This window comes from Leopardus geoffroyi, chromosome A1 (genome assembly GCF_018350155.1).
Source record: "Leopardus geoffroyi isolate Oge1 chromosome A1, O.geoffroyi_Oge1_pat1.0, whole genome shotgun sequence".
In the NCBI taxonomy this organism is placed as follows: domain Eukaryota; kingdom Metazoa; phylum Chordata; class Mammalia; order Carnivora; family Felidae; genus Leopardus; species Leopardus geoffroyi.
The window spans coordinates 87,861,548-87,879,277 of record NC_059326.1 but is presented as its reverse complement, the minus strand read 5'-3'; the positions used below and the strand labels follow the sequence as shown (position 1 = coordinate 87,879,277).

Below are 17,730 nucleotides of genomic sequence, written 5' to 3'. Positions count from 1 at the left end.
AGTAATCTTGGGGAAGGTACTCAGCCTCACTGGTCTTCAGACAATGGCAAAGACAATCATGAGGAAGTACAAGGACTCCCACCAGAGAGCCAGTAGTCAACAATACTAAGGAAGGAGCACTGAGTCTCAGCAACTTTGAAGATGACAGGTGAAGGCATTCCCTTCAAACCATAAGGAAAAAGCTGATGTCTTCTAGGAAGGTTGAGGGACACATCTCTTATGGCCCCACAGAGTCCATGTGCATGGGTAGATTTCCCACAGTCCTCACCTGGGAAGGCCATGTGGGGAAGTGACAGGATGTATGATAGAATGTATGGTCCCATCTGGAACAGCCCAGGAGGAGCAGGGATAGAATGTACGGTTCCCACCTGGAACAGCCCAGGAGAAGCAGGGATAGAATGTACAGTCCCACCTTGAGCAGCCCAGGAGGGGCACAGATAGAATGTATGGTCCCACCTGGAACAGACGAGGTGGAACAGGGATAGAATGTATGGTCCCACCTGGAACAGCCCAGGAGGAGCAGGGATAGAATGTATGGTCCCACCTGGAACAGCCCAGGAGGAGCAGTGATAGAATGTGTGGTTCCACCTGGAACAGCCCAGGAGGAACAAGGATAGAATGTATGGTCCCACCTGGAACAGCCCAGGAGGAGCAGGGATAGAATGTATGGTTCCCACCTGGAACTACCCAGTTGGAGCAGTGATAGAATGTATGGTCCTACCTGGAGCAGTTCAGGAAAGCAAGGATAGAATGTATGCTCCCCACCTGGAACAGCCCAGGAGAGCAGGGATAGAATGTATGGTCCCCACTTAGGACAGACAGGGTGGAGCAGGGATAGAATATACGGTTCCCAACTGGAACAACCAGGAAAGTGGTAGGGTGTGTAAATAAATTGTGTTAGTTGTTGCTGAAAAGGTGCTGAGGCTTCTTGGCCCACACCTGATGCAGGGATTGGAGAGAGTTCCAGTCCCCCTGCCTCCCTGTTTAGACCTTCTTTCCCAGACCTGCATTCTTCACATGGATTGTATCTTTGACCCCATGCATCCCTCCCTCTCTCCAGAGCCTGCAGCTGTGTTTGCCAAGGAGCAGCCGGCACACAGTGAGGTGCAGGCCAAGGCAGGGGCCAGCGCCATGCTAAGCTGCGAGGTGGCCCAGGCCCAGACAGAGGTGACGTGGTATAAGGACGGGAAGAAGCTGAGTGCGAGCTCCAGAATGCACGTGGAGGCCAAGGGCTGCAGCAGGCGGCTGGTGGTGCAGCAGGCAGGGAAGGCCGACGCCGGGGAGTACAGCTGTGAGGCTGGGGGCCAGAAGGTGTCCTTCCACCTGGACATCACAGGTCAGTTCTTTCAGAGTACAAAATTAGCCTCTTTTATGAGGTGAGCTTGGAACAGATTTATCCCCAAGACAGACTCTCGTGCTCTTTCAGTTAGACTTTTCCATTGACATCACCCATTCACCACCTCCATTTCCACACTCAGGTGGGACCATGGGAGGATGGCTGGAGGGAGTGCACAGGAAGGAGACAGGTCATTCTCATACACCATGGGTTGTGTTTCCACGTAATAGTGCTGGTCACATGTTCCCAGCACCTGCTCAGAACCCACTGGTGGACCTTGGTATCCAGAAGTCTGAATCTCCCTGATGCATGGGGTTGAGGTAGACCAGATATGTCTCCACTGGAGTTGTTCTGAACATCACAAATGTCATCCTCCAACACACATGAGAGTTTCTGGTGGTGCAGATGTTTGATTTCACTGAACCAGGGTAATGGTAAATTTGGGGCACACAATCATCCTTGGAGTTTTCCCAGGACTGTGCTTTGAGTGTCCACAGCTATAGGTGTTTTGGGAGACTTCCCTGTTTTCACAGGGATCTACGAGTTCTCTCTGCACCCATATGTAGCCAAATCTGTATCTGTATTTTATTGCAATGGCTGTGAAGCTTTCAAAGAGAGCAATTACAAATCAATCAATTCCTAAGGAATTATATTGAAACTGGCACAAGAAAAAATGGACAACTTGTACAACCCTAGCACTTAAAATAAATGGACAATTATATAATTTTCTCACAGAATAATGTCTAAGACCAGTGGCTCTACTGTCAAATTCTACCAAATATTCTGGAGAGAAATTATTCCATATTCATAGGATTCTTAGAGTGTTAAAAAGAGATGTAGTCATCAACTCCTTTTTTACATAGGTAGCATATCAATACCAAAATGTGACAAGGTAAATATGAAGAATTTTCACAGGCCACCCCTCATTGATGTGAAAGTAATATCTTCCATAAAATATTATCCAACTGAATTCTGCATTTTATCAAGGGGACAATACACTAGGACAGTAGTCATATTCTGGGAATGCAAGGCTGGTTCAACACCAGAAACATTAGAAAATCAACACAAAGCTTGATATTAACAAAATCAAAGAAACAATGGTGTGATTTCCCCAATAAATGAAGAGTAAAACTCTGGATAAAATAAAGCATCAGAAACACAGGCAGAATATTCCATAATATTTGGCATCAATTCCTGCCACAAAATTCCTCATAAGCTTTAAATAGAAGGTTTTGTCCTTAATGTAATAACTGGTGGTATTGAAAAGGCTAGCTGACATCACACTTCACGTCAAACTTTGAAAGCTTTGCCTTTGAGATGGGACCAAGACAGGGAAGCTGAATGTCCTCACTTTTATGCAACGTTCACAGCACACCATGGAGGAAAATAAAAGTAAAGATATGAAAGTTGGAAAAATGAAAACTGAAACTAACAGAAGATATGATTATCAATGTGGAAAATCCCAAACAGTTACTATTTTTTAAGTTAAATTAAAACAAGTATTATTGTAACCCTACAAGGGTATTTAAGAATATATATCAAAATAAAAAAGAAATCAGAGCATCGCTAAGTTTGAGTAGTTTGGGTATAAAGTAACAAATTTAGGGGCACCTGGGTGACTCAGTCTGTTGAGTGTCCAACTTCAGCTTAGGCCATGATCTCATGGTTTGGGAGTTTGAGTGCCACATCGGGCTCGCTGCTATCAGCATAGAGCATGCTTCGGATTCTCTGTCCCCCTCTCTGTTTGCCCTTCACCCACTCATGCCCTCTCTCTCTCTCTCTCCACAATAATAATAATAAAGTAAAAAAATTAGTAAACATTGTAATTATAGTTATTGTGTCTACTTTTCAAGGTATTTATATTGTTCAAAAGTTTTAGTCACATTAAAATTTTAATTGTAATTTGCACTTTCTATGAGATTTTAACTAATTGCATTTGTAATAAATTTTATTTTATTTATTTTTTATTTTTATTTTTTTTGCCTATTCTGGAAATTTCATATGTAGCGTTTTACTTTTTTTAAAATATGAAATTTATTGTCAAATTGGTTTCCATACAACACCCAGTGCTCACCCCAAAAGGTGCCCTCCTCAATGCCCATCACCCACCCACTTTCCCCTCCTTCCCACCCCCATCAACCCTGTTTATTCTCAGTTTTTTTTTTTAATTTTTTTAACGTTTATTTATTTTTGAGACAGAGAGAGACAGATCATGAATGGGGGAGGGTCAGAGAGAGAGGGAGACACAGAATCCAAAACAGGCTCCAGGCTCTGAGCAGTCAGCAGAGAGCCCGACGCGGGGCTTGAACTCACGGACCGCGAGATCATGACCTGAGCTGAAGTCGGACACTTAACCAACTGAGCCACCCAGGCGCCCCTATTCTCAGTTTTTAAGAGTCTTAAAAACCATTACTTTTTGGACACCAAAGAGCGTGAAGAGAGATTAGGACATACAAAAATCAATATATAGGAAACATTTATCTATCTATACACCAGACACCAAAAGCTGGAAGGTGACATTTTAAAGGGGTTACAACAGCATCAGAAAAATCCTGTTATCAATTTCAGGTCTAAGAAAGGATTTTCAGATGCTTTGTGGGAAAAAAGTATTCAACTTTATTAAGAGACAGAAAAAGATCTAAATCATGGATGGAAATTGATGAAAGACACAGAGGCAGTCAGTCCTCATCAAAACCCAAATAATAGCTCTTATGTGAGTGAGAGTATTGACAAGTGAGTTGTAAAGCCAGAGAGAGGAAATCCACTTTTGACAAAAACCAGCAAATCCAAAACCAAAAGAAATCCCCAAAGCAATGATGTTGACTTTACTTGGCTTTTGATAATACGACAGCAATTCAAACAATCAGGGCTTTAGAGACTGAGAAACTTATCAGGGAAACAGGAAGTGAGTCCAGCAACAGCTTTGTATAAAACCCAAGTCCCTTCTCTCTCTCTCTTTTTTTAAATCACTCTAGAGCTCTCAGTGTGACTGTAGTAAAGGGTTGGTCTTTCACAAATGGTGCTAAGACCATTAAACATATGGAAAACTGAAATGAAGTTGGATGTCTATTTCTTGCCATGCAAGAAACTCAGCTGCATGTGAGTTAGAGACCTCGGTGAGAAATGTGGTTCAAGCTCTTACCAACAATGTCAGTCATTCATGACCTCAGCATAAGGAAAGCTTCCTGAGACAGAATGAAATGCACAAAACACAAAGGAGAAAGTAATATATCTGCCTATAACAAAACTCTTGCTTAACATTTTTTTTTTCACAAAACAGTATGAAGGGGTGGAAATGCCAGTCACAAGATGGAGAGGGTATATAAATACACATAACCACAAACACTGACATTTACTTAAACAAAGAGCTCCCAAATGAATATGAGTAAGAGACAGTGCTTTTGTAAATGGGGCAAAACACTTGAGCAATGACACCACAGAAGATCAAATTATAACTACCAAAAACTTCAGAAAGGGTGCTGTACTTTGCGAGTCATCAAGTCAATGCAAAAGACAGCCACAGGAAAACACAGATAGAGCAGTGATAGAAAGTATACTCCCACCTGAACAGCCAGAAAAGTGGTAGAGTAAATATTTGTGTTAGTTTTTGCTGAGAGGGTGGTGGGGCTTTTGGCCACACACCTGATGCAGAGATCAGAGTGAGTTCCATTCCCCATGCATCCCTGTTTAGACCTTCTTTTCCAGACCTGCATTCTTCACATGGATGGTATCTTTGACACCATGCATCCCTCCCTGTCCCCAGAGCCTGCAGTCATGTTTGCCAAGGAGCAGCCAGCACACAGTGAGGTGCAGGCCAAGGCGGGGGCCAGTGCCACACTGAGCTGCGAGGTGGCCCAGGACAAGACAGAGGTGATGTGGTACAAGGACGGGAAGAAGCTGAGTGCCAGCTCCAGAATGCGTGTGGAGGCCAAGGGTTGCAGCAGGCGGCTGGTGGTGCAGCAGGCAGGGAAGGCGGATTCTGGGGAGTACCTCTGTGAGGCCGGGGGCCAGAAGGTGTCCTTCCGCCTGGATGTCACAGGTCAGTTCTTAGTGCAAAATTAGCCTTTTCGTGAGGTGAAGGTGGAACAGGTTTATCCCCAAGACAGACTCTCGTGCTTTTTCAGTTAGACTTTTTCCCTTGACATCACCCATTCACCACCTCCATTTCCACATCCCAGGTGGGACCGTGGGAGCATGGCTGGAAGGAGTGCACAGGAGGGAGATAGGTCATTCTCATACCAGAGGTTGTATTCCCACATTGTTCCCAGCACCTGCTCAGAACCCATTGGTGGACATTGGAGTCCAGGACTCTGGATCTCCCTGATGCCTGGGACTGATGTAGACCAGATGTCTCTCCCCTGGGGTTATTCCAGGAGGTCGCAAATTTCTTCCTCCCAACCCATATGAGGGTTCCTGGTGGTGATGTTTCATTTCACTGTATAGGGGAAAGGGAAATTGGGGCCACAGAGTCATACTTGAAGAGTTCTTAGGACTGTGCTTTGAGTCACAGTTTTTGGCATTTTGGAGCAAACTTTCCTGTTTTCACAGGGATATAGAAGTTTTCTCTGCACCTATATGTAGCCAAATCTAGATCTGTATTGTACTGCAATGTCTGTGCAGTTTACAAAGACAGCAAACAATTAAAAATCAATCAATTCTTAGGGAATTATATTGAAACTCATACAAGAAAAATTGTACAACTTGTACAATCCTAGCATTTAAGGTAAATGATGATCATAAATAATTTTCTCACAGAATAATGTCTAAGCCCAGTGACTCTACTGTCAAATTCTACCAAATATTCTGAAGAGAAATTACTCCATGTTCATTGGATTCTTATAGAGTGTTGAAAGAGATGCAGTCATCAATTCCTTTTACATAGGTAGCATATCGATACCAAAATGTGACAAGGTAAATATGAAGAATTTTCACAGGCCACCCCTCATTGATGTGAAAGTAATATCTTCCATAAAATATTATCCAACTGAATTCTGCATTTTATCAAGGGGACAATACACTAGGACAGTAGTCATATTCTGGGAATGCAAGGCTGGTTCAACACCAGAAACATTAGAAAATCAACACAAAGCTTGATATTAACAAAATCAAAGAAACAATGGTGTGATTTCCCCAATAAATGAAGAGTAAAACTCTGGATAAAATAAAGCATCAGAAACACAGGCAGAATATTCCATAATATTTGGCATCAATTCCTGCCACAAAATTCCTCATAAGCTTTAAATAGAAGGTTTTGTCCTTAATGTAATAACTGGTGGTATTGAAAAGGCTAGCTGACATCACACTTCACGTCAAACTTTGAAAGCTTTGCCTTTGAGATGGGACCAAGACAGGGAAGCTGAATGTCCTCACTTTTATGCAACGTTCATAGCACACCCTGGAGGAAAATAAAAGTGAAGGTGAAAGTTGGAAAGATGAAAACTGAAACTAACAGAAGATATGATTATCAATGTGGAAAATCCCAAAGTTACTTTTTGGATGGCAAAGAGAGTGAGGAGAGAATAGGACATACAAAAATCAATATATAGGAAGCATTCTGTATCTAGACATCAGACAGCAGAAGCTGGAAAGTGACATTTTGAAGGGGTTATAACAGCATGAGAAAAATCCTGTTACCAATTCCAGGTATAAGAAATGATCTTCAGATACTTTGTGGGAAAAAAGTATTCAACTTTATTGAGAGACAGAAAGAGATCTAAATCATGGATGGAAATTGATGAAAGACCCAGAGGTAGTCAGTCCTCATTAAATCCCAAATAATAGCTCTTATGTGAGTGAGAGTATTGACAAGTGAGTTGTAAAGCCAGAGAGAGGAAATCAACTTTTGACAAAAAGCAAAACAAAACTGAACAAAAACCAAAAGAAATCCCCAATGCAATGGCATTAACTTTACCTGATATCAAGACTTCTGATAAAAATACAGCAATGCAAAAAATTGGGTGTCTATGTAGGGCCCCAATGAAGGGGTAGAAATGCCAGTCACTAGATGGGGAGGGTACATAAACACACATAACCACAACAGTCTGACATTTACTTATATAAAGAGCTCTTAAATAAATACGAGTAAGAGATAGTGCTCTTGTAAGTGGGGCACATCTCTTGAGCAATGACACCACAAAGAGCAAATTATAACTACCAAAAACTTCAGAAAGGGTGTTGTACTTTGTGAGTCATCAAGACTATGGAGGATACAGCCACAGGAAGGCAGGCAGATCAGTGATAGAATGTACGGTCCCCCCACCCCAGAACAGCCAGGAAAATGGCAGTCTGTAAATAAATTGTGTTAGTTGTTACCGAGAAGGTTGTGGGGCTTCTTGTCCACCCACTTGGCACAGAGATTGGAGAGAGTTGCAGTCCCCCTGCCTCCTTGTTTATACCTTTTTTCCCAGACTTGCATTCTTCACATGGATGGTATCTTTGACTCCATGCATCCCTCCCTGTCCCCAGAGCCTTCAACTGTATTTGTCAAGGAGCAGCCAGCATGCAGTGAGGTGCAGGCCAAGGCAGGGGCCAGTGCCACACTGAGCTGCGAGGTGGCCCAGGCCCAGACAGAGGTGACATGGTACAAGGACGGGAAGAAGCTGAGTGCGAGCTCCAGAATGCACGTGGAGGCCAAGGGCTGCAGCAGGCAGCTGGTGGTGCAGCAGGCAGGGAAGGCCGACGCCGGGGAGTACAGCTGTGAGGCTGGGGGCCAGAAGGTGTCCTTCCACCTGGACATCACAGGTCAGTTCTTTCAGAGTACAAAATTAGCCTCTTTTATGAGGTGAGCTTGGAACAGATTTATCCCCAAGACAGACTCTCGTGCTCTTTCAGTTAGACTTTTCCATTGACATCACCCATTCACCACCTCCATTTTCACATCCCAGGTGGGACCATGGGAGGATGGCTGGAGGGAATGCACAGGAAGGAGACAGGTCATTCTCATACACCATGGGTTGTGTTTCCACGTAATAGTGCTGGTCACATGTTCCCAGCACCTGCTCAGAACCTACTGGTGGACATTGGAATTCAGGAATCTGGATCTCCCTGATGCATGGGGCTGATGTAGACCAGATGTCTTTCCAGGAGAGTCGTTCTGAAGGTCACAAATATCTTCCTGCAAATCACATGGGTGTTCTTGATGGTGGAAATGTTTGATTTCATTGAACCAGGGGAAGGGAAAATTGGGGCCACTGTCATATTTGGAGTTTTCCCAGGACTGTGCTTTGAGTCACAGTTTTTGGCGTTTTGGGACACACTTCCCTGTTTTCACAGGGATGTAGAAGTTTTTTCTGCACCTATATGTAGCCAAATCTAAATCTGTATTGTATTGCAATGTCTGTGCAGTTTACAAAGAGAGCAGACACTTACAAATCAATCATTTCCTAGGGAATTATATTGAAACTTACACAAGAAAAATTGGACAAGTTGCACAGTCCTAAGACTTAAGATAAATGGAGGATCATAAGTAATCTTATTCTATAAAATGTTCTGGAAAGAAATTATCTCATGTTTATAGGATTCTTATAGAGTTTTGAAAAGAGACACACACATCAATTTATTTTACATATATAGCATATCAATATCAAAATATGACAAGATAAATATGAAGAATTTTCACAGGCCACCTCTTGTTGATGTCAAGGCAGTACCTTCAAGAAAATATTATCCAACTGAATTCTGCAATTTATCAAGAGAACAACACACTAGGACAACAGTCATATTCCAGGAATGCAAGTCTGGTTCAACACCAGAAACATTAGAAAATCAACAAGTAGCAATCATTAAGAATGAAATCTTGCCATTTGCAACAATGTGGATGGAACTAGAGAGTATTATGCTAAGTGAAATTAGTCAGAGAAAGACAAATATCGTGACTCACTCATATGTGGAATTTAAGATACAAAACTGATGAACATAAGGGAAGGGAAACAAAAACAATATAAAAACAAGGAGGGAGGCAAACCATAAGAGACTCTTAAATACAGAGAACAAACTGAGGGTCGCTAGAAGGATGTTAGGTGGGGGAATGAGCTAAAGGCAAGGACTTTAAGGAGGACACGTGTTTGGATAAGCACTGAGGGTTATATATAGGGGATGAATCACTGGATTCCATTCCTGAAATCATTATTGCACTATATGTTAACTAACTTGGATGTAAATTTAAAAAAATAATTAATAAAAAAACTAACAGAAAAATCAACAATAGCTTGATATTAACAAAATAAAAGTAAAAGCAATGTGATTTCCCCAATAAATGATAAATAAAAGCACTAGATAAAATATAACATCAGAAATCCAGGGAGAATATTCCATAATATTTGGCATCAATTACTACCAAAAAATTCTTCACAAACTTTAAGTAGAACATTTTGCCTTTAATGTAATAATTGGTGGTATTGAATACCTGACATCAAATTTCACATGAAAACTTGAAAACTTTGCCTTTGAGATGGGACCAAGACAGGGAAACTGAGTGTCCTTACTTTTATGCAATATTCACAGCACACCATGGAGGAAAATAAAAGTAAAGACATGAAAGCTGGAAAAGTGAAAACTGAAACTAACAGAAGATATGGTTATCAATGTGGAAAATCCCAAACAGTTACATTTTGGATGGGAAAGAGAGTAAGATTAGGACATACAAAAATCACTACAGGAAACACTCTGTATCTATACACCAGACACCAGAAGCTGGAAAGTGACATTTTAAAGGGGTTAACATAGCATCAGAAAAATCCTGTTACCAATTCCAAGTCTAAGAAAGGATCTTGAGGTGCTTTGTGGGCAAAAACTATTCAACTTTATTGAGAGACAGAATAAGATCTAAATCATGGATGGAAATTGATGGAACACCCCGAAGTGTTCAATCCTCTTCAACACCCAAATAATAGCTCTTCTGTGAGTAAGAGTATTGACAAGTATATTGCAAAGCCAGAGAGAGGAAGGCCACTTTGAAAAATACAAAACAAAACAAAAAACAAAAAAATCCTCCAAAACAATATTTAGTTTACTTGATATCAAGACTTTTGATAAAACTACAGCAATTCAGGCAATTGGGTCTTTATGTAGGGACTGAGAAACAGCCCAAGAGAACAGAAAAGTGAATCCAGAAACAGGTCTGTATAAAACCTGAGTCCCTTCTGCTTTTTGTTTTTTAGTTTGGTTTTCACCGTGGTGCTAAGTGTAACTGTAGTGGAGGGTCATTCTTTCACAAATGGTACTAAGACTATTAACCATATGGAAAACGGAATTGAAGATGGATGTCTATTTCTTCCCATGCAAAATCTCAGCTCAATGTGGGTTAGAGACCTCAGTGAGAAATGTGGTTCAAGCTCTTATCAAACAATGTGAGTCATTAATGACTTCAGCATGAAGTTGTCCTTAAAAAGAACAAAGTGCACAAAATAAAAAGGACAAAATAATATATCTGTCCATAAGAAAGCTCTTAACATTTTGTCACTAGAAACATGAAGGTGTGGAAAGGCAAATCACAAGATGGGGAGGGTATATAAACACACATAACCACAAACACTCTGACATTTACTTAAATAAAGAGCTCCCAAGTGAATATATGAGTAAGAGACAGTGCTGTTGAAAATAGGGCAAAACACTTGAGCAATGACACCACAGAAGAGCAAATATTAAGGTCCAAAAACTTCAGAAAATTTACTGCGCTTTGTGAGTCATCAAGTCAATGAACGAGGCAGCCACAGGAAGGCACAGGTGGAACAGTGATAGAATGTATGGTCTCTACCTGGAAGAGCCCGCAGAGAACAGTGATAGAATGTATGGTCCTCACCCAGAGCATCGCTGATGAGCAGTGATAGAATTTTTGGTTTCCACTGGGGACAGCCCAGGCAGAGCAGTGATAGAATGTATTGTCCCCAATTGGAACAACTAGGAAAGCAGTAGAGTGTGTAAATAAATTTTGTTAGTTGTTGCTGAGAAGGTGGTGGGGCTTCTTGGCCACACACCTGATCCAGGGATTGGAGAGAGTTCCAGTCCCCCTGCCTCCCTGTTTAGACCTTCTTTTCCAGACCTGCATTCTTCACATGGATGGTATCTTTGACTCCAAGCATCCCTCCCTGTCCTCAGAACCTACAGTGGTGTTTGCCAAGGAGCAGCCTGCATGCAGTGAGGTGCAGGCCAAGGCAGGGGCCAGTGCCACACTGAGCTGCGAGGTGGCCCAGGACAAGACAGAGGTGACATGGTACAAGGACGGGAAGAAGCTGAGTGCGAGCTCCAAAGTGCACATGGAGGCCAAGGGCTGCAGCAGGCGGCTGGTGGTGCAGCAGGCGGGGAAGGCGGATGCTGGGGAGTACAGCTGTGAGGCCGGGGGCCAGAAGGTGTCCTTCTGCCTGGATGTCACAGGTCAGTTCTTAGAGAATGCAAAATTAGCCTTTTCGTGAGGTGAAGGTGGAACAGGTTTATCCCCAAGACAGACTCTCGTGCTCTTTCAGTTAGACTTTTCCCTTGACATCACCCATTCACCACCTCCATTTCCATATCCCAGGTGGGGCCATGGGAACATGGCTGGAAGGAGTGCACAGGAGGGAGACAGGTCATTCTCATACACCAGAGGTTGTGTTTCCACATAATAGTGCTGGTCACATGTTCCCACGACCTGCTCAGAACCCATTGGTGGACGTTGGAGTCCAGGACTCTGGATCTCCCTGATGCTTGGGGCTGAAGTAAACCAGATGTCTCTCCCCTGGAGTCATTCTGAGAGGTCATTGTATCTTCACCAAACACACCTATGGGTTCCTGCTAGCAAGAAATATTGGCTTCACTGAGTCAGGGGAAGGGGAAATGTGGGCCACACAGTCATACTTGGAATTATCTTGAGACTGTGCCTTGGGTTTTCAAAGTCTTATGTGTTCTGGGATACTTCCCTCCTTTCACAGAGGTGTAGGAGTTCTCTCTGCACCCATACGTAGCCAAATCTAGATCCATATTTTGTTGCCACGTCTGTGTTGATTACACAGAGAGCAGAGGACTGGTGTGTATGTGCCCCAACAAACACCTGTGATGCTTGGAATTTCCTATCAAAGCATATCTTATTTTCACTTTGCCATAAGTTGGTGTTTTGCCTCTGAATTCTGTTTGTAGTTAGACCTATACATTTGCCAATGGAATGCTGAGTAGCATATTGTCTACCAGCATGCCCTGCTAAGAATGAGGTCACAGGAGCAGCCACTGAAAGTAATTTAGCATTTCCTAATGATTAGTGTGCATCTGTGCTTCCCTGGCTAATCAACAGAGATGTCTGAGAACTGACTTTATTTTCCTTTCATATAATTCAGATATGTACAGTTACATGTGGCTCCTGGATGACAGCACATAACATGTTGGTATTACATTGGGGTTTAATGGTTTGTGAGTGTTTACAAATGTTTAAAACCCTATGTGTGTATTTGTGATGTGATTATCTGAGAATATGATATAACATTATGCAAGTAAATTTGGAAAGTTTTGACCAATTGATCAAGAAAGCTATATCAAAACTCATGGAAGAACACATAGACAATTTGAGTAGTCCTATAACCTTATAAATTATTGGAACCATAATAAACAATCTTGTCACACAATACTGAATAACCCTAGTGGCTCTACTATCAAATTGTACCAAATATTCTGGCTGTAGGAACATTCCTGCACTGTAGGGAGAATGTTCTTAGGCAGTCATGTGGTAAAGTCATGTGGTTTGCATCATCTATAAATGTTGAGGTGTGCAGGCATAATGACCCCACAGATCCCACGTGCACAAGAGTCTCTTACAGAATTCCCCCCCCCCCCCACCACCACAATACCTCAAGCAGAGTGGTGGTAGAATGTAGTCCCCACCTGGAACAGCCCCCATGGAGAAGTGGGGTAGAATGTACAGATAAATAGTGTTACTTGTCCTTAGGAAGGCAGTGGGGCTTCTCCAAGTCACACAGTTGTTGCAGAGCTAAAAATTGTGGTTTATATACACAATGGAGTACTACATGGCAATGAGAAAGAATGAAATATGGCCCTTTGTAGCAACATGGATGGAACTGGAGAGTGTTATGCTAAGTGAAATAAGCCATACAGAGAAAGACAGATACCATATGGTTTCACTCTTATGTGGAGCCTAGAGACTTTCAATTCTCCTGCCTCTCCATTCAGTCTTTTCTCAGTGCTGCCTTCCTGATTTGGACAGTATCTTTGACGCTGTGCATCCCTCCCTGTCCTCAGAACCTACAGTGGTGTTTGCCAAGGAGCAGCCTGCACGCAGTGAGGTGCAGGCCAAGGCAGGGGCCAGCGCCACACTGAGCTGCGAGGTGGCCCAGGACAAGACAGAGGTGACATGGTACAAGGACGGGAAGAAGCTGAGTGCGAGCTCCAAAGTGCACGTGGAGGCCAAGGGCTGTAGCAGGAGGCTGGTGGTGCAACAGGTGGGGAAGGTGGATGCTGGGGAGTACAGCTGTGAGGCCGGGGGCCAGAAGGTGTCCTTCCACCTGGATGTCACAGGTCAGTTCCTTTTGATACTAACAGTCTTGTTTGGACATAATGGAGGAATTGCATTACAGATCCCACAGGCTCTGATCTTCCTTCCCTTACTCTTCATCTTTTCCCCTCTGCCATCCTGTTGCCTCCTATTTTCATAGCCAAGGTTAGACTGACAGAAGTTTAATGAGAAGGGTGCTCAGGGAGTGAGAGGGGCCATTTTTGTGTCTTTGAGCAGTTCTCTCAGTAATGCATCTGAGCACCTGCACAGGGCCCTCCTGGAGTTCCTCAGTGCCCAGGACTATGGCTGTTCTTTATGTTTGGGTTCTGAAGTAGACTAGGCATCTCACACCTTGGTTATGTGCCTGTGCTTTCCTGGGCTCCCTAGATGCCCCCTTCAGTGCTGTAAGGAGTTCTTACTAGTGAGAGACATTTCAGTTCCTTTAAACCAGAGTAGGGGAAATTTTGATGATATAATCATACTTGGAATGATCTTAACTAAACTTCGGATTATTAATGTTTTGTTTGTTTTAATGTATTATTTTGCACATGAATATATGTTATCTGTGCACCTGTATGTAGCAAAATCTAGACCGCTGTTTTCTTGTAGTGCCTGTACAAAGTAAACAGAACTAGAGGGTTGATAGATTTGTGCCTGAGACATGCACATGTAAGTTCTGGAGTTCTTTTTCTAAAGCACATCTTGTTTCCTTGTGTCTTCAGTAAGGCCATTCTGTGTCATAATTCCTCTTGGAGTCTGATTTATAGATTTAGAAATGGGAAGGAGTAAGTATCACCATGCTCTGCTATAGATGAATCCTTGTGGTGGCAATCACTGGCTGGTATAGCAGTATGTCATAGGATTTCCTAGTGGGTATTGTGTGTTTGTGTCTCCTGGCTGCTTCATGGGGAAGTCTAAGGACTAAATTTATTTTGCTTTTGTTAAATTTGTCTTAACATCAGAGGAGGGTGGGCCATAGCACCACATTAATCCTAGCTGCCAGCCCATAATAGTTGTGATGGTATATCAGTATATAATATTTTTGGGTGTGTACAGATACCAGAAATCCTACATTTTTCCAAAATGTTTTTTGAGAGCATATGGCATATTATTTTATGGTATCAATTTGAAAAGTTTTGATAAATTGACCAAATTCTTAGAAAACCATCTGAAAAAGTGACACAAGAAGAAATAGATAACTCAGGTAGTCCCATAAATTTAAATAAATGGAAACAGTAATAAAACTTTTTTTCATAGAGAATGATCTAAGCCTAGTAGCTCTGCTGAAAAATTATACCAAATATTATGGAAAGTATTCATGGAGATTATCCTAGAGAATAAAATAAAGATGTACATTCTTTTTTGATTCATGGAGCTAACATAACATCAACACCAAAATCTGACAAGGAAAGAAGGAAGGATTAAAATTATAGTTAAAGAAGGATTAAAATTATAGGCCAATCTCTTATGGATATCAATATCCAATATCTTCAACAAAACATTGGCAAAGTCATCTAAGCAAGATGTCAAAAAATATGCTTTGATGAAGTCATAGTCCAGGAATGCAAAGTTGGTTTAATATTCAAAACAGTAGAAAATCACCACAGTTGATCTCAGTGATGTAGGGATTAGGGGTGGTAGTGCCCAATGCAGTAAAAAATCCACTTATAACTTTTGACTCCCCCAGAACTTAACTGTTAATAGCGCACTGTTGACTGAGAGTCTTGCCGATAACTTAAATAGTTGATTTTGCATGTTATATGTATTATACTCTGTATTCTTACAATAATGTAAGATAGAGGAAAGAAATGATATTAAGAAAAGAACAAGAAAAATAAAATACATTTATAGTACTGTACTGTATTCATTTTAAAAACACCTTATGCGGGGATTGGAGAGAGTTCCAGTCCTCCTGCCTCCCTGTTTAGACCTTCTTTCCCAGACCTGCATTCTTCACATGGATTGTATCTTTGACCCCATGCATCCCTCCCTCTCTCCAGAGCCTGCAGCTGTGTTTGCCAAGGAGCAGCCGGCACGCAGTGAGGTGCAGACCAAGGCAGGGGCCAGCGCCATGCTAAGCTGTGAGGTGGCCCAGGCCCAGACGGAGGTGACATGGTACAAGGATGGGAAGAAACTGAGTGCGAGCTCCAGAGTGCGCGTGGAGGCCAAGGGCTGCAGCAGGCAGCTGGTGGTGCGGCAGGCAGGGAAGGTGGATGCCGGGGAGTACAGCTGTGAAGCCGGGGGCCAGAAGGTGTCCTTCCTCCTGGATGTCACAGGTCAGTACTTGGGTGGTGGTGGCGTGCCATGTTAGCCCTGTTTCAGCATGATGTGTTGACTGACTGACAGCTATGAAGAACCTGTGGTCTCTCCAGTAGATCTCCTGTCCTCACATCTCCCATATCCCATCTTCATGCCTGTGGCCAAACCCTGGGAGAGTGGATGGGAAGATCTGTGTACAGCACACCACCCCTGTTGTGCACCCTGCATGATGTTTCCATGGAGTAATGCTCCTGGAGTTCCTGTCTCCAGTACTCTCGCTCCATCTGGCTTCACTGCCTAAAGTAGAGCCAATGTCTCTCACCCCAGGGCATGCGAATTACTTCTAGAAGCTCCCAGATGACCTCACCCAGCACCACATTAGGGCTGAATATCTTTGAACCTGATACAGGTGCATTTCAGATACCCAACCCAGTCATCTTAGAGTTGTCTTGAGACTGAACTTGGCATTACCAAAATTTCAGTCATTTTGGGACACTCTTCCTGCCTCACATGTGGACATGGAAGTTACCTGTGCACCTATGTGTACCCAAATCTCGATCCCTGTTCTGTCGCAATGTCCGCACATAGTAAACCAGGAGCAGAGGGCTGGGAGATATGCGACTTGGATGTGTACCTGGCATGTGGGACATTATTTACTTACTTATTGATAATTTTTAAATGTTTATTTATTTATTTTGAGGGGGGGGAAGAGAGAGAGAGAGAGAGAGAGAGAGCATGAGCAAGGGAGGGGCACAGAGAGAGGGAGAGAGAGAATCCCAATCAGGCTCTGTGTTGACATTACCCGAAGCAGGGCTTAATCTCAGGAACTGTGGGATCATGACCTGAGCTGAACTTAAGACTGAGATGCTTAACCAACTGAGTCACCCAGGAGCCCCTGGAACATTCTTTTGAAAGAAAATTTCAGTTTCCTTTTGTCTCTGTGAGAATGTTCTGTGTCAGTATTGTGCTTGGAGTTTGATTCATAGATTTTGAAGCTGGGAAGAATGAGTAGCTTCTCTGAAATCAGCACACTTTGGGACAGATAAGTTACTATAGTGGCAGCCACTGACTGGTGAAGCAGTATTTATGTATTTATTTCATAGCATTTGCTAGTGGTGTGGCGGGGGGAGGGGGGGGGAGGCGTGCACGCGTATGCCCATCCCTGGCTGGTTCACAGAGATGTCTGCAAACTTACTTTAAGTTAAGAGAGGTTAAGCTCAAATAGGTGGTCTGTGGCCCCACATTGACTCCTAATAGCAATGTGTGATTCTTCAGTAGTGTATCATTACATGATTTGTAGATGTGTATAGATAGTAAGAAACTTACTAGGAACACTTTTGACCCCGTCATTTCAGTAGAACGTGATATTATTTTATTCAAGTAGAATTGAAAAGTTTTGGCAAATTGTCCAATTCCTCGAAAACTGTATCAAAACATCCACAAGAAGATATAAACAATGTGAACAATCTTATAACTTTTTTAAAAAATGGAACCATCCCCAAAAGCCTTTTCATTAGACAAGATTAAATTCAGTGTTTCTGCTGGTAAATTACAATTTATGAATTATAGATTACAAATTACAAATTCTGGAAAGAAATTGTCCCATGATCATGGAGGATTCTTTAAAAGGACAGAAAAGGGATATACACTCTTAACCCATTTT

General features: G+C 42.5%; 1 protein-coding gene across 1 annotated transcript in view; it reads left to right on the top strand.

The window, feature by feature from the left end:
- Positions 1–17,730, top strand: part of OBSCN (obscurin, cytoskeletal calmodulin and titin-interacting RhoGEF) — a 164,583-nt gene that overhangs the window by 52,836 nt on the left and 94,017 nt on the right. Inside the window, 5 exon segments of the mRNA XM_045483580.1 lie at positions 1,061–1,336; positions 5,100–5,375; positions 11,432–11,707; positions 13,556–13,831; positions 15,809–16,084. Coding sequence (XP_045339536.1) covers positions 1,061–1,336; positions 5,100–5,375; positions 11,432–11,707; positions 13,556–13,831; positions 15,809–16,084 — 1,380 coding nt within the window.